General features: G+C 47.6%; 1 protein-coding gene across 6 annotated transcripts in view; it reads left to right on the top strand.

Annotated features, from left to right (window-relative positions):
• The window catches only part of LOC133344298 (scavenger receptor class A member 5-like), a 31585-nt gene extending 3774 nt beyond the window's left edge, over positions 1 to 27811 (top strand). The window contains exons 1-10 of one of the 6 annotated variants that reach the window (XM_061554394.1): positions 2193 to 2331; positions 9189 to 9311; positions 11469 to 11627; positions 12727 to 13239; positions 13511 to 13600; positions 14818 to 14898; positions 17039 to 17140; positions 18889 to 18915; positions 19525 to 19716; positions 20223 to 27811. In XM_061554394.1, coding sequence (XP_061410378.1) covers positions 9224 to 9311; positions 11469 to 11627; positions 12727 to 13239; positions 13511 to 13600; positions 14818 to 14898; positions 17039 to 17140; positions 18889 to 18915; positions 19525 to 19716; positions 20223 to 20356 — 1386 coding nt within the window. In that variant the 5' untranslated portion in view covers positions 2193 to 2331; positions 9189 to 9223 and the 3' untranslated portion in view covers positions 20357 to 27811. Of the gene's footprint in view, positions 1 to 2192; positions 2332 to 2450; positions 3071 to 9188; positions 9312 to 11468; positions 11628 to 12726; positions 13240 to 13510; positions 13601 to 14817; positions 14899 to 17038; positions 17141 to 18888; positions 18916 to 19524; positions 19717 to 20222 lie in introns of those variants that run through there. The other 5 variants (XM_061554396.1, XM_061554395.1, XM_061554398.1 and 2 more) reach the window with 5 other exon arrangements.
• Positions 27812 to 27823: the final 12 nt, after the last annotated feature.

The raw sequence follows: 27823 nt of genomic DNA, 5'->3' as shown, positions 1-27823 counted from the left end.
TCCATTTTAACCCATTTCCCAATGTGGTATCGACTGCAAACTTCGTATACTTATGTCTTACTGGTGACAATACTATATTCTATCATAAAAACATATTTTAAACAATCTTTTTACACGCTTTCTATTAACTCTGTCTGTTGTTGTTATCGTATCCTCAAATCTTATAACTCAATTTTAACCCACTTCCCAATGTGGTATCGACTGCAAACTTGGTATACTTATGTCATACTGATGACAATACTATATTCTATCATTGCATTTTTTTAAACCATCTTTTTACAGGTTAAATGTTTCGCCTTGGGTCTAATTGTCCACACTCAACTGACGTTGGCTGTAAATCACCATGGCCCCTTACGTTATGGCAAGCTTTGTGGCCACTTCCTGGAGTCGTGGAGTTTTACCATTACTCGTACGGTACATTTCATTAAAGCGTGTTTTAAAAAAAAGTATTTTAAAATATTACTTATTCACCGCGATGGTCAGGACGGGTGGGTGAAGTTGGGGTTGTAATACAGAATCGTTTTTTGCTGCACTGCCCCCTACTGCACCGACACGCATACTAAACCTGCGTCCTTGCGCCACTGTTCTATCCTTCCCAAGGGCACATTTCCCTTCCACGTAGCCTTAACAAACTGTTGGGGCAACTATAGTGAACGAGCACCGGATGAAAGCCGGGAGGGCACACGAGGGGTGGGTGGCCAGCACCACGCCCGGCCTCTTTTGTGCGGTGTGTATTTTCACACCGCACCAGATATTCACTTCTTTGAGGCTGAGTCGACCTAGGGGAGGCCCGGCACCGGTTCAGATAATTGTCACTGATGTTGGCCGTGAGAGGGAATCGAACTCGGGTCGCTGGGTTCATGGCGCCCCACGCACTAATAATATGTTTTAAACAAATGGTATTGTTTATTTTTTAAGTTCATATTTGATCTATTATTGATATTATACATTTTCTTCAATCGCTTACAAAACTCTACCAAGAACCCTGCACTAATTGAGACAAAACATAACTGATGAATGTTCAAATATTACACCTGTAATCTTAAAAAAACATCCTAAATTAATTTCAAAACAGAATTAATGTACGCATTAACGTTAATGGAAGACAGTTTGAACATTTGTTAAAATAAATTAAATAACCTGTGATTTGTTAAAATAAATATGACCTCATGTGTCCTGACTGTTGGGCGACCCTGCATATGCAAAATGTTTGCGATGTAGAAAATGTGGATTCTTCTATATCCACCGCAACACACTTCATAAATGAACACAGCAGCAGTGTCACCTCATCATTACACGTGCAAGTGTGCAACCGACGCTAGGACCCATGGGGAGGGGGGGGGGGTCCACATTAATTTGTCCCCCATCCCTCACTCCTCACCCCCATCTCTCACCCCTCACCCCCATCCCTCATCCATCACCCCCATCCCTCATCCCCCACTCCCCATCCCTCACTCCTCACCCCCATCTCTCACCCCCCCACCCTCAACCCCCATCCCTCACCCCCCATCCCCCCCCCACCCTCAACCCCCATCCCTCACCCCCCATCCCTCACCCCCCATCCCCCACTCCCCCATCCCTCACCCCCCATCCCTCACCCCCACATCCCCCCCCACCCTCAACCCCCATCCCTCACCCCCCATCCCTCACCCCCCATCCCCCACTCCCCCATCCCTCACCCCCCATCCCTCACCCCCACATCCCTCACCCCCATCCCTCACCCCTCACCCCCCACCCTCAACCCCCATCCCTCACCCCCCATCCCTCACCCCCCATCCCCCACTCCCCAATCCCTCACCCCCCCATCCCTCACCCCCACATCCCTCACCCCCATCCCTCACCCCTCACCCCCCACCCTCAACCCCCATCCCCCACCCCCCCATCCCTCACCCCCCATCCCTCACCCCCACATCCCTCACCCCCATCCCTCACCCCTCACCCCCCACCCTCAACCCCCATCACTCACCCCCCATCCCCCACCCCCCCATCCCTCACCCCCACATCCCTCACCCCCCATCCCTCACCCCCCCACCCTCAACCCCCCACCCTCAACCCCTATCCCTCACCCCTCACCCCCCACCCCTCACCCCCCACCCCTCACCCCCCACCCCTCACCCCCCACCCTCATCCCTCACCCCCCATCCCCCCCCACCCTCAACCCCCACCCCTCACACCTCCATACTCCCCACACCTCCCCACTCCCCACACCGTAATTGGAAACGTGTCGACCTCCTTCCTCGGCGGCGGCGACGTCACGGGCAGCGTGCGCGAGTCGCAGTTACAACACGAACGCGATCCCGAGAGCCGCCGCTGCTTTGCTCCTGCCGACCGGTAAGCGGTGGCAGGCGGAGGGGAGAGGAGGAACGCATCGCCAAAGAGTGGCCGGAAATCCGATGTCTCGCGCGAATTGATGGAATGGGATGAGTTTCGTCCGCTTAAGCCGCGTGGTTTCTTGGTGGGGTGGGGGGTGTGCAAGTGACATTGCGGCTGTGTGTTGAATACCCTTCGTGGGCAGGATGCTGTGCCCTCTGAAAACTGAGCAGGCCTCGCCGGTGTGTGCGTGTGTGATGGTGGTGACGGCGGCGGCGTGCGTTGTGTGCAAGGCGACCTCGGTATGTGCTCGCTAACAGCACGAGTTGCCCTCTGTAAGCGACAGCCATCGCCCGCGTTGTTGGTGGTGATTTGCCATTCAATGTACGGCCCTAGCTTTAATCGGCTGCTGACAAGGCCTGTCCCCCCCCACGTGTTTCTCGTGGGGATGATTGACCTTGCGATACTGTACTTTACGCGGTTTAGTTGGTGGTGGGTAGGGGAAGTGGCAGGAACCAATTAATATCACTCGCCACTGATGTTAGCCGTGAGAGCTGCACTCGAACTTGGACGCCGCAGTGCGCTTTTACCGCTGCGCACCATTGCCCCAGCCACGCGTTTCGCTGTTCCGCAACGAGGGCACTTGCCCTCTGTCGGTCCCGGCTCTCACCTTGCCTGGGTTCGACTGGGCCTCGATCATTTGCTGGTGCGGTGGTGCTCTGGGGAGACAAAGGCGGTCGAGGCTGGGCTCCAGCCACTGGTAAGCCCCGCGCCGCCTCCGACAGTCCACACGGGTCCACGTGTTAACCCGACTGTGGCTCGTACTTAATAGGTGCTCGCAAACAGCGCCACGTGTTCCATGCAGTCCGTAGCAGCAGTCCGCCCACCTGCGTGCGTGGTTTAGCATCAAACTGTTGCAGCTCGGTGTCAATGCGCCGCTGTATGAACGGGTTGATTGTTCGGCCTTGACGTGAACGCTGTTTTGTTCTGTGCTCATGAATTGCACAATTGTTGCGAGTCCTTTTGTCAATACTGTATTAAAGCCTTGGCAAAGCGCATTGTGATTTAAGTGGAGAATCATTCCTTCTGTGACATTCTGCCACGATTTCATTTCTCGGTGCGTGCGACACACACAAAACACATCGTCATGTGCTGCGTGTGAATAGGAATTAAACCCATGGGCAACAATGACCCCCTCCCCCCTTCCAATTTCGTTGGGAATTAGGATTTTTTTTAAATTAATTAAAAACCGATTCCGAACCTTTAGTCCAGGGGTCGGCAACCTACGGCTCCGGAGCCGCATGCGGCTCTTTACAGGCTGCTTCTTGACGATAAGTACGTATTGCGGCTCTTGAAATACTGAATTTTGTACCGAATTGGAAAGAAATGGCTCTTCTTGTTATTTTGGTTGCCGACCCCTGCTTTAGTCCATCGGTTGCGCTGCCAAATCGCAACCCCGACCGCTCTGTCCACATCTGAGCGAGTTGTTGCGGTTGCCTAAGTCACTCCAATGCCCATTTCTCGTGATGCACAAACACCCCGAGTGCTCTCCCATTGGCATTAACATCGCGGGCCCCCTTGACAACGCAGGGGGGTGGGGGAGAGGGAACACTTGGAGCAAAACTACACAAACTCTCTCCCGAAGTCCTCTCGTCGTGGTCCGCAGACCTCGGCATTGTTGCAGCCTGTTTTCCTATAACGCGGCGGTAGTTGCGTTATGGAAAAATCGCGTTGTAATGAATAATATAGGGATGAAACGCAGTCCGCGATAACACGTGAGATGCGTACGCAGGCCGAACAAAGACTGAGACGCGTGGGTAGCGTCTAGAAGCATCCAGCAGCATCCCAATGCCTTGTGTCATGTCACGCCTTGTGCGATGCCACTACTCGCGCGACGTAGTTCCGTTCACTCGATCGCGTTATATCCAATTCGCAAACAGCGTTATAAAAAATGTGTTCCCAAATACATTAGTCGCGTTATATATCCAATTCACGTTATGAAAACAACACGCAGTGTTATATGAGAACAGACTGGTATATAGTTCCTGAACATATTGCTGTCATCACACGCAAGAAAATAATGTTCTTGCGAATGTGCCACCTCTTGTACAACTAGGAAATTAAAAATACTATTTTCAGTAATTCATGGGTGTAACAACCATGAAATGTGAACACGATTAAATACATATATCGCCACAAATGTCTGAGCAGGTCGCTTGAAAGTAAATAACAAATCAATGTCAGACGCTGGTGACACTACACAGAATGGCCGCTTGCTACCTGTCCTGATTTGACCCAGGCAGCCCGCGAATTAGCATCTTTTGTGTGTGTTGGGTGGCAGCAATTGTTTTGTACCAAGGTCTGATGTGTTGAATTTTATTGTAGTGTGTTGCATAGTTTTATGGTAGGCTGACTGAGAAATAAGTCTCGGTTTGATCTTTGGAAAAGGTGGCAACTCTAACAAAAGACCAAATGGTGGTGGCAGTGAAAAATATTGAATAGCCAAGGTCATTGGGAATACCTCAGTACATTGGGGAGTTAAATATATTTATATAGAAGAAGAATATTGGAATAGAAGCAGATGTTGCTATTTAGAACCACTATCCATCAAAACCCAGACTCGGAATACAGAGAGTATTTAAAAAAAAAACGCAAGTAAACGTAAGCACTGCAACACAGCGTGGTGATACTCTGTGTGCTTAATAGTGGTCAACATTATAATGATCGTGCTGTCGAGAGCCGACTGCAATTCAGACATCTCTCAGTCGGCGTTTATCAAGCAGGCTGCCACAAGGCTCATACTGACCTATCCAGTGAAGCTGGCATTTACGACAAAAACACATTCAGAAAGATCAAGAAAAGCCAGGTTTGCAAGGGGTTGTGCCTCTTTAAACATGCGATTCACAAAAATATAAAAGTTACACAAAATGGGATATCTATTTAAACGTGTACATTTGTGGTAGGTTAAAGAATATGTGGGCCACAGTTTATCAGTAGTTTTTTTTTTACATGGCGTTGTTGCTAGATTTTTGCTAAAAAAATAAATGGGAACAAATGAGTGGATAGATTAGCGTATTATTCACATATGATTTGAATAACTTTTACGTCGTCGAGTCTTACGCACTCAATTTGATGCGTGTATCGTGAGGATTGACCTTGGTTGATATTTTGGTGCCTCATTTGCATCAATCCATTATTACATGCCTACTATCTGCATGTCCACCTACATTCCACACTGTTTAAGAACAGAAGTGGGGGAGGGGAGTGGTGGCGCAGTGGTTAGCACATTGCACTGTAAACCCAGAAACAGATCGTTTGCGGCTATGGTTAACATCAGTGGCACGTGATATCTGAACCAGTCCCGAGTCCCTCCTTTACCAACCTGCGATGACCAGTGTAATGAAGTATGGTCAACTAACCCGCATGACAGCCATGGTGTTTCTGGAGGCTGTGAATGTTGTAGAAGACAAGTGGCGAAGTCTTAGAAATACAGAGACACTCGCACGCGAGTATCAGCTTCTCTTCTCGACCCCCTTCACTCGATCAAACTTCCTGTCCAACATTAAAGTCACCTTCGCTTACTAGTTTCTGCTCCCACGACCCCTTAATCTCCCCGTCATAACCACCACCGTTACTGTTCCCCCTTCACATTCTCATTCCCCAATCATCAATCCATCATCATTTACTGGTATTAATTTCCCTTTCACCGAATTCACACATCACAGATTCGCCCATTGCTTCCTCTTTATTTCATTCACCTTACCACCATTACATTCATATGTTTTACCATTGTTAATTCTTTGTAAAGCGTCTTGGTTTAAGGCGCGACATTAATTTCCTTTAAGATAAGACCAATGTGCAGTACAATTAGAAATGACCTTGGCAGGGTGACCCAGTGGCAGCCTTATCTACAGCAGAGTAACAGGGGAACCTTAGCTTTTACTACAGCGCGGCGGATGATAGTTGTGCTCGTGTCCTGAGGTCACACTCTTGCGGACATGCCAAGGGCTGCCTTGTTTCCACTGTACGCCCGTCCTGCACGTCCGCAGCCGCAGCGGGGCGATATTTAAGTCCAGCGCTTCCATACACACAAAAAAATCCAGGATGTGGATGGAGTGGAGGGGGATTGGGGGCTTTCTGGTTAATTCTCGTTGACGTTTCCCCTGTCGCAGCTGTTCAAGGAGCAATCTGGCCACGTGGTTGTACAGTGGGAAAATTGCAAGTTTATCCTAGTCGGGAGTTGACTCGACGAATCATCATCCATTTGTAGGGGTTGATAAAATCAGTACCACTTTGTGGGACATCAACGGTGGTTGACTTATGACAGACTGATCATGTCATATGAATGTGGCATTCAGAATGCTGTTCTAATGCTAGGCCACCTTTAGGGTCCTATCATAGAAATGTGGAATTTACTCTGCAAGTTGAATGCAAGACCGGCAGTAGGAAGGAGTGCCACCCAGTTGCTGTGAGAATCCCGAAAATAAGTTTATTTATCTCATGACATGACAATGACATGCACATTGTTCTTTCAAAAGTCAAAGTGGTTTTTTGCACAATTGAGCATGGGGTGGTGATAACATCCGGTTCATAGCGCCAGATCCAGTGGTTGAAATTACTCTTTCCAATGGCCGGGGGCGAGTTTATCCACAGGATTTCACTGCACCACATGGGTTAATCAAAACATATTTGGGAAAGTAAATTTCTAACAAAAAACCCAGCCGCACACGTGCTCGCCTGTGAGGAAATGTGCAGTTCCTACTCGACCCCAGTTTTTTTTAGTTCTCCCCAGAATAACCATAGACCAGATCTGGATGGAATAGTTCACAATGTCTCTTAAATTTACAATAACCTCAACAGGTCAAGTACACAACTCCCTGGCTTAAAAGAGTGTGGGGGACAGACCAGCCATAAGACACCCACGGTTGACTTTCAACCAAAGTGGCACTCGTTTTATTCACTCTGCTAGGGATGATGGGCTGAGTTGACCTCCGAGTGAACTTTGAAGTTGCAACCTTGTAATTTAGAGTCTGCTACTGTAAGTACAGTGCTCCCCGCTTGGGTAACAACATCATTATTGGTGTCCCATGAATTGTTTACAGCGCTGTGCAACGTCTTGCGAGTTGAGGTAAATTGAGGACTGTTTACTTAAAGCGCTGTTGGCGAAATGTTTTGTACCCTAAACACAGTGGGGCCAGGTCATATATCAGAGCTCATTGACCGAGTGTGTCTGTCCTTCCAGAGGCTTCTACACTAGTCCTCGTGCAAAGCTGTCGTGTGATTAGTACATGATCAATGGTGTTTGATTCGTTAAATTATATAGAGGTTTATTGTGTGTATGTTGAACTTCTTTCGCACTGTACGCAGCCAACCGTGCTAATAGGAGGCTCATAATGTTTATCTGAGATACAAGCCAGCTCCGCTTAGACCTTGTGTTTGAATCTGGTTTTCCGTCACCAACCAGGTTCTCAAGTGCAGAGCGGATTCTTTTTTTCAGCCTGATAACCAATGGCTGCAAGTGTGCTCAAAAATTGGTTTTAATTGCATGACCGCAAGAGGTAAAGCTTTGGAAGCAGACGCAGGCGTAACCACGAGCTCAAATGCACAGCTGAAAGGGATGCAGTCGAGTTGTCGTGAGACAGACCCGTGAAGGACACTGGGCCAAGGCCAGGAGGTATCCATTGCGAGTTGTTTCATGATAAGTGTTACTCTGCGCTCTGTATTGTATTAGGAACAGGAATGGATTGCAGTCATTTCCATGTTCGAGGCTTTAACAAAAAATCGAATGGAAATAATCGCCATTTAGTTAAATAAAAGTAGTGCGTTGTGAATTGTATTCCAATCAAAACATGTATTGATAAGCTGGATCAAAAGTATACATCTTAATTAAACATGTTCTATCTGTGTATTATGACCTTTATACAGTTAAACATGCATTTCACATGCAGCGTATCAATAGTGATCATTACAGAGAAGCAAGCTTTTGGAAAGTGGAACTTAACTCAAGTTGTATGAATAGATTTTGATTTAAGCAAATTGAATTATTCCTCCTTATGGGGTACACAGTGACTGTGTGGATGCGACTGGTACGGTGGGGATCTACAGGGCGACTGCTTTTGTGAGCATCGGGGAGGCCCTCTGTTTACAGCCCTGAGACAGTGGTGCAAATTGTACATCTCTATTGCCAGTGTGCGTTCTAACAATAACCAGGGCTGAACAGTACAATCATTAATGGAAACGAATTAATAGTAAATATTAATAAAAAAAATTGATGCTCTTCATAAATCCACTGCTTCGTAATGGCCTACCTATTCCGTGCCGTTTTGCTTGACCATAATTTATCACGCGTCGGTCAGTGTGGTGTGGTGAAGTGAGTAGAATCCAGGACCCGTTCAGATATCACTTGCCACTCATTTTAGTGGCCAAGGCTGGAAATCCAACTCGAGACGCCGTGGGTTCATGCCGCAGTCGGAAATGCACCGTACTCCTGCCGCACTTCCAATGATGGTGCCGGCATGATGCATAATTTCATGCTTATGGTAATTTCAGCTTTGCAATAAATAGATCAGCATCTGTGCTATCGATCCAGTACACCTCCATACACGACTTGAGTTCTCACCGAATATCTCCTGGGTCCAGTGGGCTAGCTATTACACACAGTAGCATCCCTTTTTCACCTTTACCTTTTTTTTGCCCGGTCACTTGAAGACTGGAGTGGGCAGCACGCGGCTAGTAGCCAGGAGAGGAATACTGCCTCCGTTGAGTCGCTAGGTGTACAGTGTATGTAGGTGGACACCTTGTGCCAATTGTAATCTCAATGTGATTTTCCAACTCTCATGCTGAGTGACTCTGTTATCTTTCTCCCCTTTGCTGCGAAGGACTGACCGCGGCACGCAGGGACACGCGCGCCGCCATGTGGGAACGATTCGCCTCTCAGCCCGGAGAGGACCATGATGGCTCCTCTGACAAGTTCTCCGCTACGGAGTCCATAATCATGAATGGTACGTGCCGGGAGGATTATTTTAGAGACAGAGTCCTCCTGTGATTGCTCATTGCGGATTACTCGGGCTTCTGTTAGTACGATAAGAAAATTAGGGAAAGATTTGTTATGTAAGTTGGGAGTAGGGGAGGAGGTGTAATCTAACCACGGGACAGCCACTGTTGATATCCCACAATTTGGTTCCTATTTTGTTGACCCCTGAGAATGTGAATTAAGCACTCTAACCAGAGGTTTCAATCATACGTATACAATATTAATGTGTTCTATCTTTGCTCATTAATGAGTGCATATCACCCGCTATGGCATGTAGATGAGAAACATACACATTAACGAATAAATAAAAAATTAAAGAAGTTCCGAGAGATTAATGTGATAGACAGAAATAGGAACATGTGCATTAGAAACATAAGTAGATTTAATGAGTTTTGTTGTTTAGAAAAGTGAGTAGTCTTTGCGTGCAGGACAGGTCACTGTAAGAGATGATTGCCAGTGGGTGAGACTAACAGATCACTGGAAGCCAAGGCGGGAAACTCACCTGAGAGGCCATCCACCGCGGAGATGGAGCGACGAAGTCGACTCGTGTGCAGTTGCTAGCATCACATTGTTACATCGCAGGACTGAGAGATGTTCTACGGAGCGGGGAAACCTTTATCCAGCAGTGGATTGATCATGGCTGATGATGGCAGGAGGGTGCATTTGGTCTCCGCGCGAAGGCAGACGGAGTTCGTCTACATCCACAGAGGCGGCCGTCGCTGCCGTCCCAGTGACTTCGGGACCGGTGGCTCTGTGTTTTGAGTGCACGAACAGGCGGTTCATTTACATCGCCCGCCCGCACTTTGTTTTAACTCTCCCAGGCGCATTTGATGTGCAGCCCAATTGCTCTACAACAAAAATAACTGGCACATGAAAACCCAGTATTATTGTTGAAATAATTAAATAAACGACCCAGCACGTACAAGGTTATTTTCCCACAGAGCCGTGAACGCTCTATTCGGTACTGTGTGTGAATACAGTTAGTCCATCAACATGTGGCATGTGGTGGGGTAAAGTGTGGGTACTCGCACCTTTTCCAAGATGCCTGGCTAGGGAGAAAAAGTATGCCAAAATACCCTCTTAAAGGAGATCTCTCCTCTAGTGGAGGCCCTTCTGCCAGCAGTGGCCTAAGCATGAAATGTCAGGGCTGCACGTGTACCGTAAATGAGTTTTGAAAACGAATTTCTTTAGAACTGTCTTTGTGTTTCGATTGTTGTCCTTCCCCCGCACTCCTGATTCGGGGCCATCCATTTAGTGCGGATGCATGGAGGGGGGAGGGGGGGGGTTAACCCAAATGCGTACGCTTGCGTTTGGGGGGTCTACTGACAATGTACGTATGCATTGGAAACGGGGGGGGGGGGGGGGTGGCGGTGAAGCCTCGATAATTTTTGTCTACATTGGCCTTCAAATGGTCGTCCGGCGGTGGACTATCTGTATGCTTAGACACGTTAATATTATTAATTTTTTATCGTTTCTGCGTGGATTAAATATCGGCCGTTCTACAGGATTCGGGGGGTGGGGGTGGGGGGTGTAAAAAGTACGCGTGCATACAGGGAGGTGGGGAGGGGTCAAGTTTTGACAGATTTTTGCGTACGTACTAAATGGACGGCCCCTTACATACAGTGCGAGAGAAGGTCCACATACATAGTGTGTGAACGTGTGTGTAATTGTATATTTACAGCCTAATTCAAACTGAATAATATCTGGGTTGGTGGTAGACTGGAATAGGTGGCACGTGACGAGAAGCCACAGCCATAGCTAGAAGTATTCTTCACGTGAAAATATTTTCCGGGTTACCGACTCGGACAGACAAAGTTCAAATTAAGGCCCATGTGTGCAGGGAGCATTGTGTTGCAGTGATTAGTTCAAACTCAGAAAGCCAAGTTCGATTCCCACTTGCAGCCAAAATATCTTAACCAGTCCAGGGCCTGCCCTAGGTTGACTCAGCCTCAAATTAGTACCTGGTGCAAATGTGTAAATATTGACAATTTGGAAATGAAGTGCTGGCCACCCACTCCTTCGTGTGCCGTGTTGGCCCTGATAGGTGTCGGTTAACCGCACTTGCCCCAACAGTCTGTTAAGGCTATACAGGGGTTATGCCTGTGTGTGTGTGCGCATTGTGTAGGCTCCCAAGAGAGGTTGCAGCAGAAGCTGGGAGGAGGAAGTGAAGGATGCAGAAGACAGCGATGCTGCTCAGGGATGGAGAGCCCACGCTGTCTCAAGTGGGCCGTGCTGCTGCTGTACCTCCTCTGCAGCGTGCAGTTCACACTCTGGTTCACCACCGGTATGACACACGTTCACACACACACACACGTAGACAAAGATCCCCCATATAGCCCTTAACAGGCTGTTGGGGCAAGTGCCGAGATCCTATGAAGGCTAGAACAGCACACCACGTGTGGCCGTCTTTGTCTCCCCAGTGCTGATGTTTACTACACACCACACCAGGTACTCACTTAAGGCTGAGTCAACTTCAGGGGAAGCTCAGGACCGGTTTCGATATTCGCTATCAATGTTAGTCATGGCCGGGAATCGCACTCAGTTCGTTTGGTTCATAGAGCAGTGCATTCACCACCATGCCACCACTCCCCAATACTGTACATACTCCTACACAATGAAGACACAGATTCCCCGTACAGCCTTAACAAGTCTGTTGAGGTTCTGTTAGCAAGGACCTATGAAGGCAGGGCACACAGACATACACAGGCATATGCAGTACATGCACTTGTACACACACATACACGCCCATACTAGGGGTATAAATTAAACATTCACAAAAGAGGAGTGTGTGTGTCTGTTGAGCGGCAAATTCCCACAAAGTTCTACTTGTGTCTCGACTTCAGAGGAAGAGTAAAATTTAGGGGTGAAAATTCCACATCACCAGTCTCTATAGGACGGCTCCTCTTGTGTTTTAAAAGAGTGGAAGATGATAATAATTTACAGCCCTTTTGCCAATCCACTACTGGATGAGGGTCTCTCTACATGAGGGTCTCTCTTACCATACTTGACCATGTTGGTCAATACAGGTTGTTGAAGGTGAGGAGCATAGATGACAGAGGACTGTTCAATGACTGATTTTGCTGATGAAATAGTATGATGATTATTATTTCCATCATATGATGACACTAAATATAAGGATGTTGACAATAACACCAGTGGAAATAATTATAATATGATGATGATGATAATAAGTCAACCACCGACCCTGTTTTGAACTCTTGAACCAATCAGAGGCTCTGTAGGTGCTAGGTGGATTACTACACTGTAGGATCGTGAGAGATGGTGACGCCTTGTGGAGGCCTTCATCCAGCAGTGGATTGATAATTGCGGATGATGGCACCATCACCTCCCCCAAACCCACTCCCTGTTATCTCCACCACCAGTCTCGCTGTCATCGCGTTACGCCATCGACGCTGGCAGTCGGGTGCCGGCAGAGCAAGCGGCCGCCCTGGACGGTGCCGGTGGTGGTGGCGGCGGCAGCGTGGTGCGCGCCGTCCATTTGCTCCGGCACGACGTGGCGCGCGTCTCCGAGCGCCTCGCCGTCGCCGAGAAGGCGGCGAGCACGCGTACGACGCGGCTGCAGCAGCTGGCGCTGCTCGCGCAGGCAACGGAGGAGCGGCTGGTGCGGGCTCGGGAGGACGCCGCCGTCGCTGCCCGACGTTTCGACGCGGCGCTGGCGGAGCTGAGAGCTGAGGCACGAGACGGCGCGAGGGCCGCACAGGACGGAGGCCGCGAGGAGGCGGCGGCGCTCGCGGAGCGCATCGCCAACCTCACAGCCGCCGTGTGGGACGTGCGGCACGGGGTCGCGGAGCTGCGCGACGACGTGGAGGAGGTGCGCGCCGTCGACCGCTGGAGCGCCGCACTGGCGGGAGCGGTGAACTTGACCTTGGCGAGAGGTGAGGGCCGATGGATGAGGGAGATGCGCGTGCATGCGTGCGTACATCCGCGTGTAACGGCTTGCGTGCGTGCACACGCTTGCCTCTTTACATCTCCAGGTGGTCCACAATGCCACTGCCAGACTTCTCACACGCACCTTTAAATGAAACTACATCAGCACAGAATACGGTCCCTCCTGGCTTCCGAATCTAATCCCTCACTCTCAACACCTGCACCCAGCATCCCACAGCTTAACGAATGGATCTGTGCATCTTATGGTTTTGGCTGCAGGACCACCTGGGCCCAAAGGAGACAGAGGGGACCCTGGTCTCCCTGGCCAGAGGGGACCGCAGGGTTTCAAAGGGGATGCTGGAGAGAGAGGTACACTGCGTGTTTTTGCTTCGTTTTCACACCACTAGGCTGCCTCTCCGTATGTTCGAGGTAAATGACTGCTTTAGTTTGCGCGATAACGCGCGGCAGTGGGTGTAATGCACACTGCTGATTCAGCGCCGCCTCCGCCACTGGATTTTTTATTTCCACCACTGGCTTCGGGTTGCTATTGGAGGTGAACACTGCCATTCGCTTACTTGAACAGGGAGACGCTCCATTTGGGTGCCGGCGTTTGCAAGATGTTATCTCCCTTGCCTAGTATGCAGGAGGTCGTGGGTTCGATCCCAACCCTGATGCCTGTATATTTGAAGTTTGCATGTTCTCCGCGTGGTCGCGGTAATTTGTATCCAGTTCCTCCAATATTTTTTCCCTCCACATTTAGTAACATGTGTTTAGATTATTTGTCTGCTATAAATTTCCACATGATAAGCCACTTCGTTCAGCTATCATTTGTGGCCAGGTCGCCTTTGAAAAAGAGCTAATAGCTCAGTGGGTTTTATCTGGTAAATAAACTGGTTTAGCTATTTTTTTAGATTCTTGCCAAACCACAGCCAGCTGTGCTATTTCGCAAGGTGATTGTGGCCAGAATAGACTCAGCCCACTGGCTTTGTGGTCACTGGGGGGCGGGTCTGGCAGCAATGAGCAACGACTTAGGAACCTGCTGACCTCCATCCAGCACCGTGCATAGGTGTCGCAGCTGCGGATTTTCACAATCAAACAGGGCCTACGTGTTAAGAAGCTCATAATGGCTGGCACCCGAACTTCATGTTCTATTGAAGAACACGTGTAACCGATATGTGAGGCTCCGGGTTCGTGCGTCCTTCTTTCAGCTGTCGCATTCTCACGGTGAATTGGCTGCGTGTGTACATTTATCAGTTTCATTCAATAACAATGGCACAACTGACACGGAAGGGGGACACCTTCATGCAGCAGTGGATTGATGAAGGGCTGAGAATTATTATTTACTTGCATCGTTATTTTATAAGATGTGCAAGTCCACTAATTCTTTAAACATCAAGATTTTAACATTATGCATGTCCTTTCTAAAGGCATCGTAATTGTTGAAGAACAGGTGTGAAGTGTTTATTGTATTTATTTATTCTGCCAACAAACCAAGCCTTTGGGTTTTGAACCAGCTGTGGTTGCATTCGTATCGTATCTCGTCTCGGATGACGACAAACGTTCTTTCGTATCCAACTGTATTCCAGGACCCCAGGGCTTCCCGGGCCCCCAGGGACAGATGGGACTCCGAGGCCCCATGGGTCCTCCAGGGATGGCGGGGCCGCCAGGTAAGAGAAAGGAATCGCTGATCCACATCTAACGGGGATCCTAGTCCATTGTAGCGACTACGAGAAGTGTAGCTCGGAGGCATGGGGAGTGGGGTTGAATTGTGTGTGGCCGGCGCTCTGCTAAGTGAGCGCAAGGCGACGTGGCATTGCGGTGAGAGTACCCGACTCGCAATTGGCAGACGGTCAGTTTATATCTCATTCAGGGACTGATTCATCCCAATCGTTGCCACTGCTCCAAGGGTGGTAAAATGAGTACCACTCTGTGGAAAATAAATGGTGATCTTCCTGAAGATCTAGTGGATGCCACCATGAGATGTAATATTTCCATCTCTAGCTGTGTGGTCCGTAAAATTATTACAAATTTGTGGAAAGCCAACAGTTGTCATCGTTTAGAATGGCTGATCCCACCCCCCCCCCCTCCATTATAGGAATGTGGAATTTCCATGACTGGCTCAGAATCATGAAGAGAAATTAACTCCATCCCACACTTAATTGAGTAGGGAGACACTTTTAATGGGATTTGTCATCTGTGAAAGTAACATTTGCCGGATGTTGACTTTGTGTATTAATCTCATTCGGATGATTCGATTCCCACTCACGCTCGCTCAGTAATGGCTTTGGATGCAGAGCACTAACACGACGAGAGCCAATGTGAGAGTCGTTTTGGCGTTCGCGAAGTAACAAGCGCAGAGCAGCGCTCTTACTAACAAGTTGTGGAATATAACACAGCTTATAAGCCGTCAGTCCCACACATCAATCGTACGTGGAAATATTTTAACTTAAGGAATTTAAATTCGTGATGTCCAACATAATACGGTATGTCGTGTTTTAACATTTGCTTTTCAGAAAGCTTTGTTCATAGACTACACACTGCAGTATAGCTGTCAAGGTGGCTCTGTTTCAGCAGCAGATGCTCAATCAATCCTGTGCTGTGTTCAGTTGGCAAAGGCATGATTAGCTGAATATGCGATTACTCATGATGAATGAGTGGTGTTTATCACATTGTCGAAAGCCAATGTTTAGAAAAACAGACAGACCTCCACAAAGTTAAGTCTAACTTTTAAGCGAATTCAAAAGGCCGAAAGCCCACAAAGGATCTTGGGATTGTAGATAACAATCGCATTTAAGTTTAACAAGCTGCCTTTGCAGGATTCCATAGTTTTCTCTTGCCAGGAGAAATAACAACCACAATTCTCTTTCAGTAGGATCCTGGGAAAGTGGGATTTTTTACCAATACCATTTGGATTTTTTTTGGGAGGAAACTGCAACGTACAAGAAACACTCGCATGTCACTCATGCATGGAAATAGTACTCAATCTCTGATTGCACACTTGCGGTTGGGAAATGCCCACGCTGTGGTGCTGATGATCACAATCAAAGATTATAACTGTACACTACAGCTGTGACAGTTCTGTTGACGCCAATAGCAGCATAGAGTCACGATCCCAGTTGTAAAAAGGCGTTTGACTTTACAATGCCTCTCACTATATTTTAGTTTTTTTAGGTAAAGTCATGTAGATAGAAAATGAAAATAAAATTTATATTGAAAAATAAATAAAAAATAAAAGCAAAAAACCACGATGCTTCGATCGCAACACAAGCGGTCTTCATCATCGCTCTGCCTGACTTTACTGAAAGAACCAAGAATAATATGAATTCCTGTAGTCACAAAAGTTTTAAGTCAAAATGCCTCTCACTGTTGGCATGTGTGGTTTGGATTGAAATATGAAATGATGCCTTATAGGCTTTCATAATTCAGTGGACAGCAGAGGGCAGTACAGCAAAATCCATTGTTTTACTGTACTATGCTCCCACTCTATGCTCCCCGCCTCTGCTAACCCCGCACTGAACAGCGGCGGAGTGTCAAAGGGTCGTACGTTTACATTATGTCATGTAGAATTAGGATCCAGCAGTGCCTTGCATAGAGCGCTGTTTAACATGTTGGTACTGTTCTCTAAAAAAGAACCCAACATCTGTACTGCAGCAGCTGCCTGGAGTGGATTGCCACCTCCTGTCAGAATGGAGCCACCTTAGCAAGCGTCATGATAGCCCTTGAAAGTAATTGGGGGTGAATTTACAGACCGACCCACGCACAGACAAACAAACATTAAACACGTGAATGCTCTGCCTGTTTACACAGCCCCGCTGTCAGAACAGGGGCTCGAACCGGTGACCGAAGAACATAGAGCCGAGTTTGTCGACATGCAAACCGAGATTGCGCCCATCCCCGTCAGCGTCACTCGTAAGGGGACCGAGCGTCGCACGTTGCACGCTTTGTCTAGGTGGCACTGCTACTTGCTTGATAGCTGCGGTGCAAATAAAACGATGGTTTGGGAGCTTAACGGTCGTTTTCCCCTATGATTTAGAACGTATTCCACACACTTTCCCCCATCGCGTTCCATTCATCTCCGAAATGACTTAGGTTCGATTTTGAAAGCGATGGGCAGAGTTTGAAGCAGATGAGCAACACCAAGATTGACTAATGAGAGAGAGCTTTGTGTTGACTTCTGACCGATGGCGTCGTCCTATAATTTTTTTCCATTTGTGTTATTCATGGTTATAGTTAGCGTCAGGGTGAAAACTACAGTGTTAATGTTCATGCTGCAAACCATGAATAAAGTATATTTAATTTAGCACTTTCAAAGCTGAACAGATAATACTAAGAACCTTCATGAAGGATGTAAATGTTATTAAATAATTACATCTTTGGAATTAAATCCACTTAATTATTATAATGGAAAACATTTTGGTGGGATACTTTCCGAAATACATGAAAACGACTTTCAGCTCAAACCACAACTTTTTGCATCGTGTGGCCCACTCATGGTGAGGATCAATGGGAGCTCCCGATCTTTGTGCTGCAAGTGGGTGGTTTCGTTAAATAATTGCAGTGCAATGTCCCGTTACATGAATGCCTACATCAGTGTGTCTCCATTACCTTCTGGTTAAGCACATTGCTCTATAGGGATATTTGTTCATTTATCTTATTTCCCTTTTCATCTTTGCCTCCCTCCACTCCCATATTCACATCGCGTAACTCAAGCTTCCCACTTTTGAGAGCATTTGAAGGCGTGGATGCAAATTGTCTTTGTTTTTCAGTGCAAAGAATATTTTTTTTCTGACGAGAAGCTATAGGTTTAAAAATAACAATGCATCCGAGTAGAGACATTGTTTGAGGATCTGACATTTATCTGAATTCCATGGTAAGATGATGCCAACAGTACAGCCTTGGGCCTTGTGGTCAGAGTGCACTTGCAAGTTTATATGGAGTTGATGGTTTGATTCCCACTACCATTGTCTGGCAATTTATGCAAAGAATTACCAAAGCATGATGTTTGCTGTGAGGTGGACTATTAAAGGCCATGTAACCTCATCATTCACAAGAGTAAGAAATTACGTTCAGAATCGGAAGTCTGAATCAGAAATGAATTTTCCCGAGTGAAGCCCCATTGAGCTAAGAAGCTCTTTTAAAAGGGTGACTCAGCTGGAAAACAACATCAACGCATTCCTGAGTCTCAACCCTAGTTGCAAGTGTAACTTTACTCGTAAAACAATGAAAATGATCAACTTTGAAGATGCATTTAATCCATCTCTTGCGCAAGTGACACAAATCCCCTGATGTGTTTTCGACCACCGAAAGACAACATGTTTTACTATACAGAAGTAAGGTTTCCCTGCTTCCAGCGCTGCCTGCTTTGTTTGCAGCACATTCCCCAACCGTGCCTCTCGCCAGATGCACCCCCTGGCCCATCGGCTGTGCTGCAGAAAAACCCACTGCCTTTCTGTAAAACACAGTCCGTTTGCATCCGGGTGTTCATAGGCCTCAACTGCTGTTTCATGCACGCGTTTGTTCGGCATGCTGGCTTCTTCCCCGATCTTTACCCAATCCGTGTGAGCCCCTGGAGGGTACTAACCGTGTGAGTACAATTAATGAATGAAATGTGGACATTGATTTAAATTAAGCTTAATTGCTATTGGCCTTCATTTCAGGGCCACCTGGGCTGAAGGGAGAAACAGGTGAGATGAGAAATGTGTTGATTCTGTATTGTGTGTGCGTGGTTTTATTTATGCCATCGGTGCCCTGAAGCCGGCAGGTGGCGAGATCTTAAAATAATTACAGCTTCGTGTGATGCCAACAGTAGTTGTCTGACGGAGTCACTTGTTACCCCAAAGGGAAAGTAGAATTTCCACCACTGGCCCAATGAATATGCTGCTTCTGTATCTCCATGTGTCCCTCATGTGTCCTATGTATCTCTTGTGTGTCCATCCCATGTATCCCACACAACCCAGCTGTGTCTCCCGTCATCAGATATCCCCCATGTTTAATTTTTATCTCATGTCTGAGGTGTTTCTGCTTCGGGTTTAACGTGTGTCCTATGTTTCACCCACATTCTTCATGTCTCCGTGTATCACCACATCGTTCGTATCCCAATGTCCCATGTACTCCCACATCACACACGCGTGTCCGTGCGTTCCCATCTCGACCATGTTCCATTCAACCTTGGTCCCCACGTGGCATCCTACAAATCTCTCAAACGCTCTCTCTTCTCCCCATTGTTCTCCACATCCCCCATCACCCCGGCCTCCACCGTGTTCCTGTCCCCCCCCGCACACCTCGCTCGTCAGGTGGAGCGGAGTGCGGCGTGCGCCTGGTTGGGGGCGCAGGCCCCCACGAGGGCCGGCTGGAGGTGCTGCATAATGGGATCTGGGGCACCGTGTGCGACGACGAGTTCGACTTGGCCGATGCGGACGTAGCCTGCCGCTCGCTCGGCCACCGTGGTGCCATCAACTTCCATGACAGCGCTCGATACGGACAGGGTGAGCCGTGTGGCACGCGGGTTGCGGGGGCGCGGGCACAGACGAACCCGTGGACTTGGAAGCCCCATTGTCTCGTAGACTGGCATGGTCACAGTCTCGTGGGCTGGACAGTCTCGCAGTCCTGCTTCAGATGGTCAGGTGGGGTGGTCGCCTGGCCAGTTCGCTCGTGTTGGTTGCCCGTGAAGGTTTAATATAAAAATCTGTGCGAGTTTCCCGGGAGTTCTTGTAACTGGCTGTCACTGAACTGTAGACTCAAGTCGGAAAAAATTCTGTAAAGCTTTGAATGCATAAGGCCTAGCTTCCTCATAATGGTCTTCACGCTCTAGAGATGGTGTAAATACCGTATGTAGATATGCTGGCAGCATGTAATCCTGCCGCGGTTGCCAATCAGGTCGTCGGTAACATCATGGCTGGCGATCAGCGTTGCTGGTGATGTACACAGCTGCTGCAGCCACAGTTACCGCGAGTGACACCGCGTCATTTGCGCCGTGTGTGCCGCGTCGCAGGTGAGGGCCCCGTCTGGATGGACGCGCTGGAGTGTGACGGCTCGGAGCGCTCGCTGTCCGACTGCGCCTTCTCCGGCTGGGAGATCAGCGACTGCAATCACGACGAGGACGTGGGCGTCGTCTGCCAGGCCTAGGGGCAGCGGCAGTCGCCAGCGCCAGCTCGGTGGTGGTGGTAGCCCGGTGGTCATGGCTTTCCCAATGCCGTGAGACCAACCATGACCCCTGACCCTGGCTTGTCTTCACGTTCCCTGACATTTGTACTGATGATTGTTCTCTAAATCCGACCCATAACCTTTAAAGTAAGTGACATCAGTGACCCTAACCTTGACATTAACCACAGTTCTGTGGCCAGTTGCATAAATCAGAGTAAGTAATTTTTTTTCTTGGCTTACTGCAACTGGTTCACATTACAAAATAAATGAAAATCACGACCTTAGGCTGTTTCATGCACCGTGACCAAACCTTATCTTCCAATTAGCCCTGAGCTTATTATACATAATGTCATTGACCGTACCCTTGACTTAAAACTGCAGCTGCAATTCCAATTAGGCCAGAGCCTTGACCTTAAACCTGAACTTAAGACTGACACTCATACCTGTCAACCCATACAGTTTACCCGATATTCTTGTACAGGGAAATTTAGTTTTCAAGTCCATACGGCGTACAGCCGTTTCAATTCCGGCCAAAAAACATAATCTGTTTGTTTGTGTTTCTTCCTTGTGATGGGACTTTGTAGGATGAATGTTGAGATTTATTAGGGCACGGGGTGACCAATAAGGTCTGAAGTGGTCTACAATAAGGTTAGGCACTGATAAGGGGGGTTAACAGGTATGGACACTTGACCTGTACCTTAATCCAAACGTATGATTCTAATGGACCCTTGTAAGTTCAGTCAATTGTCGTCTCTCAAACCCACACTTCCTCCCCGAAAAGCCAACCGTATTCACAAGCAATTCCGCAGCCTTCACAATCGATGCAAAACGCCCGGATCTTTAAACCCCCCCCCCTGCTCGGCCAATCCCCTCTCCTAACCACCACCAGGAAACCATGAGACACCAATGCACATATCCAAGGTGCAGATTTGGGGTCAGTATTATGGCAATGACAGATGACTAGAGAAAGCGAGGCAGTAGACTGGAGGAGGTGAGTGGTGCATGCTGTCATAAAGGCATTGGGGAACGTAGCACTTGTTGACTATTTGCTGGAGATAGGAGCTTACGATTTAAAGGTTTGTTAATTTATTGGTGCTAGCCCTTCCCTGCTGCAGCATAATGGTAATCTCCAAAACCTTTGTTGTCATGGACTCTTACGAATGATTTAAGGCAGTCATTCCAATAGTTTCATATGAAAGCTTATCACTTCCCTCCCTCTCGGCTACCTGGCAATTGAAAATTACCATATCTCAAGGTGGCCAGGTGGCTTCGAGGTCAGAGTACTATGCTGGCAACGCTGAGGCCGTGGGTTAGAATCCTGGCGGCAACCTCGGAGGCAGTTTCTCAAGTGTAATGAGTTGGTGGTCTCGGACTGGTCAACTTAATATGGAATTTCAGGTAAATTCTAACTTTTGAGAATGATAAATATCAGTTGACTGCCAAGCACCGACAATTTTGCTCTAGTATTGTTTGCGCCCGAGTGTAGGTCACCTGAAGAGAGATTTCACCTGAAATAGTTCTGTGATATCTTCTTGCGCTGACCATTCTTTGAACACAGGGTGATGCAACTCTGTACAGCAGTTTCACACGGATTTGTTGTCTCTTGACATGAAACACAGTCTGGCAAAAATTCAGAGAAAAGACAACATTTCTATAATTTAAACAAATTATCCCATCTCTTCAACTACATATCTACCCTGGTGCTGATTGTGAAGCCGTCAGCAACCCCGGTGCTCGCTGGGAGCCACAGCGTCAGCGAGCGTGAGTTTCTCGCTCCGCGCCGCTGCTTGCAACTTGAGTGGCAGCACCATGAGTTCGCTCGCGGTGGCCACAGTAAAAGTCGTGCGGGGGAATCGGAGTCCCTGGGCTATGGTTTACTGTTGCCCCCCCTTTCCCCGGTTGGGTCATCATGAGCAGGACGAGTGTATGCGGGTATTTGGGTGTACGCTGGTATTAATTGGCATCAGGCAATTGGACCCATGCTGTAGCAATTGTAAGAAGCGAAGAGCACAAGATAACTGGAGCTCTCCGGAGTGTTTTCGGGTCATGCTGCATGCTGTCCGACACGGTGTCCAACATTTCGGTACATGTGCTGGGAGCTTTTTCAGTCTGTTCCTGAAGAAGCTGCCAGCCAGTGTTGTGAAACGTCGGACATCATAGGTTTACCATACACTGCATAAAGAAGCTCCTCCGGCCACGTGGAGAGAACTGTCGTACGTGGTGCCAAACAGTGCGCGGCACCACCCAAAAACATGTTGGGAGAGCTCTATAACTGCGAAAACCTACGCGTTGTGAGTTGACTACGGTTTCCTTAGCTACCCTACCCCCGCCCCCGTTTACCCACCCTAGCCATTATCACTCGCGCAGTTGTTTTGATTGACTCCCATTTATCCGGTGATGCTGTGTTGGTGCAGCAAGCGGTGGTTGGAACTCAGTGCCTTATTGATGGGGATGAGGTTCGAATGCTGTCTTGGCTTAGGCTGCCTCTTCAAACGGCTTAATTTCTTGGAAGTCAAATGCAGAGGCCCAGGAAAACCCCACTTGAGTTAAAATCCGGTAAAGTTTCTCCCACCCGGGTTTGTGCAGGTGTTTGTAGGAATTAAAAGTGTATCAGGTGGTAACCGTAGCATTTACTTACGGGGCACGGTGGTTCCCGGAGAATCGTAGCAGGATCTTTAAGCTATTGTTACATTAATTTACACCTCAAAATGTTGGGGGTGTTTGGGAGAATTCGGGGCGAGGGAAGAACACGTTGGGAAATGGGGATTATTGCGGATTAGCTGTGTGCGTTTAAAAAAAACTAATACATTACCACCAACGTTTAAACGCATCACACCCTGTCCACTGCATGCATCAAAGAGTGAACAAAACGATGCACAACTTGCCCAAACGTGAAGTTGGGTAGCTTGCTTAAAAACCCCACGAGGTAGGGGTTAGTGAGGTGTAATCCAACCTGTTTGATGAGATGATAGGGAATGAACGCTACTGACCGAGGGTTCCGCTGTGGAGGGATGGAGGCCACTGTCATCGTCCCAACAAGCAGGGTGCGTTACTCGAGCTGGGTTAAGGAGAGAGGGTAAACGTGCTTGATGATTGGATGGCCCATGTAAACAAACGAAAGAATCGGCTTAACACGTAGGTTTTTGTGACTAATATCCATAATACGTATACATGTGTTATTAAACCCGCCACCACCCGACAGCCAATTAGAAAGGTTTGTCATGTAAACAAAACATGCCAATTAGTTACTAGTGCAGCACACCTGTGGGGACTTACTAACGAATTGGCATGTTTTGTTTATGTACCTTACTAATTGACTGTCGGGTGGTGGCGGGTTTAACAACACATTTACGCGATCTAACCCAAAAAACGTCTATTATGAACGAAAAAAATCCTTGCTCTCTCTGCCAGTTGTATGTAAAAAAATGTCTCAATTGTGAGGTCCCCGTGAGAGCAAGGTTTCCCACACTAAAGTCTGTCATCACAGTGAATCACGTACTCTGCTGACATATCAGACAGGCGCACAAGCCGTACATACACACATGCACATACAACACACAGAGACATACAATACTCGCTCATGTACAGTATACGTCAAATATAAACATTCTCACACGTAAATGCACCTTCACAAACACACAAAGATCTCTTGTTTAGCCTTGAAGGGGCAAGTGCCGTTAGCGAGCACCTATAAACGCCAGCACAGCACTGACCCAGTGCTAGGTGGGGATGTCCAGCCACCACAAATTCATCCCTACATGTTTGGTCGTGTCCAATTGATGAGACCGTTACTTAGGGCCTGAGCCAATCCTGCGTGCACCAGTGCTGCCCCGGAATAATCTGGGAGCTTCACCACAGCTCGGACAAAGTGGCTCCTCCACTCTGTGCGTCTGTGAGGGGGTTCGCTGGTTCGAACCCAGGCTCCCCGGCAATTGCCAAGGGCAGCCCTGGGTGCTTGCGGGCACCGTTACCTTCTTGCGCATCCAGCCGTTATGAAACTCTCCGATGGAGGATGCACCGTTATACTTTGGGACGATCCTTTGCAGTGGCCCCCAATTCTCTGTGTGAACCCACGAGATCGTTTGTTCCATCCCGTTTATTAGCAGCTGCCGGTATGCAGTGTGCGGCGGGCCTTAATTTAGTTAGATAAACATACCATTGCATATTTTGCGTGTTAGACTATAATAACCCGGTCTACACGTAGCGACTATACAGAGCGATTTTCATTTGACGGACCGCCTGTTCAAGCTAGCGATTGGCTCTGATCGTCGTTTGGTATTGGGCAACGAGGTAACGATGTGATGTCCCTTACTAGGTCAGTGTCACTTCATATGCCATCGTGTTCCGGTGTCATTGCCAGACGTCTGGGGCCAGGCAATCAAGCTGCGCACGCCTATTGCGTTTTTGTACCCCAGGACTGTAGCATTATGTTGCCACCCAGATCGACGGCGACTCCCGTTTTTCGCCCTGTAACAGTGTGCCGCGTGTGGACCGGGCCCCCCGAATCTTCATTTAACCGTGAAACGTGTTTGTGTATCGACCTTGCCAATGGGCGTAAGTGCAATCGCGGTCGCGGCGTCAGTGTGCGAACGTCCCGACTTGCAACTGGTAGCCGTTGGCCGTCTGGAGTGCAGTGCCGGAAGCTCTTGTTTTTTTTTTCCCAAGTGTTAAGGCTTGGACCTTAAATATCTGTGATGGAGAGAAGCCCTTGGCAGCTGCCAGTTGGTGCCCTCGACTGCAAAATGTCTGCGTGCGGAGCGAAACAAAGCGAGGCATGGGTTGAGCCACCAGTAATGCACAATCGAGGGATGCCATATTGCACGTGCCACTGACCAAGCCAATAGCACACGTGGGTGCTTTAAGTATTGGTAATGGTGGTAACGGCTATGGATTTAGCACAGTTGGCTTGAGCAATGGATTGACCTCAATTTGAATATAAACATGAGATGGCTCGTTTTACGTTCCTTATGCCGATATATTATGTCTGGCAATGGGCCACACGTTTCTTTTTAGGTTGAATTTTTAATGTGGCTGAGGTGGCCAGACGGCTCATGGGACTGTAATGGCAATGTCGGAGATTTTTGGTTCAAAACCCCGGCTCCCACCCGTGATCAAACACCCCATCTCAAGTGTAGAAAGTTTGGTGGTCTTAACCCAGTCATCAATGAACACAAAAAACATCTTCCAGTGTAAATGTTACTCCTTATTTCGGCGTAGCCCTAATTTGGAGGCTAAAGTGGACCAATATCTTGGATGATTAGCATTCGACAGACCACTCTTTTACAGAGCATTAACGAGTGCCATCTAGTGTTAGATTTGAGGAGCAGTTAAAGTGACTCAGTAGTTCTGCAGTGTCAACTTCCGGAGCCGTTCCATGACATGACATGAGGCTCTGCCGCCTGTAGGTGTTTTGGAAGATAACATCTCCATCGGACAACATGACTAATACCACAGTGAGGTGTAAAATATAGCCATGTGTTTATAGATTCCCAAAATGACTTGGGAATCTGGAACGGCCTCACACGCATAAAATTGCCAGAGGGCATCTTAGATACACTCTTGGATAGAACTGAGTCCCTTAAACACACTTAGCCTGGGAGATGTTTTTTTTATAAGCTTCCCTTGGTGTTTGACGTAAGTTCATGGTACATTTTAAGACCATGTCGTTGAACACCTGTTGGTCAAAAGCAGACATTTTGTGTCGTCAAAGTTGATGGCTGCCCTGGAGTATTTCTTGTGCCTTGTTTATGGTTCCTTTAAAAATGAAAAATAAAACTGAATGAGCCACGGTACTGCACATCCACAACTATTTATACAACATGTTCCGATATTTCTTAATTTAATTTTTTAAATGTAGACTTTCAAAATAGGAGGCTGCTTACTAGAAGCCTCTAAACAGCCTTGGAATATTTTAAAGGCAAGAGTTGCAAAGCACGACTAAAGTTTTGATGGCGAAGCTGTTTTGTGAATGGAAACGTAATACTTCGACTTATTTAGTATGAATCTTTTGGTAAATATAGCCAATGTCAAACATACACACTACATATGTCAGTGGTATATTCAAGCCAGGATATTCTGGATGGCTGGGTGTCCCAGCAGTTAGAACGCTTACCAGAGCCAATTTGCATCGAAGGTATGGTTCCTGATACAGCCCCACAGGATTTACCAAACGGCTCCATCTGCTTTGAAGTGGACACTAAAGGCCAACATCTTATATTAGCTGAGAATGTACTCTGTTAAAATTTCAGTTGGGGTCGAATTGGGGTCAACTTAGCCGACCATTGGACTTCCAGGGTTGATTAAACCAGTGCCACTTCATTCAGCGACGTCAGCTGTCTGTCATTGAAATGACTCTACCCTGCCATAATAACATGGAATGTCATACCACTGGCTCATGAACAGCAGAGATGAGCACCGACTAATGCTCGGTTTTATCATGGAGACAATTTTACTCCATTATATGTACGTGTGTGGTGTATACAGTCTAGAATAAGAGGTGAAGAAGTTATGCTGGCTTTAAATTTGACGATTGAACTAAAACTGCTTCGTTAATTTGTGATGAGCAGTGATTTCAACAACAGATGATTTCCGCCAAACAAAGCTGTTTTACAAAAATCACGTCGCGTGAATTTGTTCAAGCTTTGCAACGCTTCCCTTGAAAATGTATTCCTTTTGCGTTGTTTTTGCAAGCAATTGTGCGTTTTTTTGAATCTTTAGCATTGAGTGAGTAACAACAAATGCACGACGCGTGTGTGTGCGCACAAGGGAACGTTGTCTGATAATCTCGTTGATCTGTACTGGTTGAAAGCGAAATGTGCTTTGTTGCGATAACGATGATGTTGGCGACCATGATGTGATTCCGCTGGTTTTAAAGGCAACGCGACTAATGTTTAGATCTGGTGTAGGTAAGATTGAGATTACGTGACGAATCGGCCAACTGAGCCTTACTTAAAACTCACTTGATTTTAATAACAGCAGCAACTGTAACATCTGCACGGGAGCCTGAGGCGGTGTTCTGGGTTACGCCGTGCAGTCCTGTAGTTGTGGGCATCAGCTCACATCGTTTACATCTGATCAGTGAACTCTGTCAATTGAGCCAATGGCCAGCAACAGCTCTAGCATCAGCTTTTGTAACTGAAACAATTGTATTCAGGCCTTTTTGACTCACCCCCAACAAGGACGTTGCGGTTTTCCCGTGATCTCTATGAACTGGGCTGTTTCTTAATTCCGACTCTGCCGCCTACCACCATGGCTCCAGTAACAGTTCACTGTGGTTCTTATTTAGATTTAAAGCTTTCGTGACTGCAGGGATTCATCTTCTTGGTTCTTTCGGTAAAGTCACGTAGAAGGGAAATAATAAAATAATAAAAATAAAACAATAAAATACAATTTTCACGACGTTTCGGCCACAACGCAAGCAGCCGTCAGGTGAAGAACAGGTCTGTCGGA

Source organism: Lethenteron reissneri, chromosome 19, assembly GCF_015708825.2.
Source record: "Lethenteron reissneri isolate LAM-NWPU_2019-01 chromosome 19, ASM1570882v1, whole genome shotgun sequence".
NCBI classification, from domain to species: domain Eukaryota; kingdom Metazoa; phylum Chordata; class Hyperoartia; order Petromyzontiformes; family Petromyzontidae; genus Lethenteron; species Lethenteron reissneri.
Note: the sequence above shows the minus strand (reverse complement) of the source record. Positions and strands in the feature narration are given on the sequence as shown.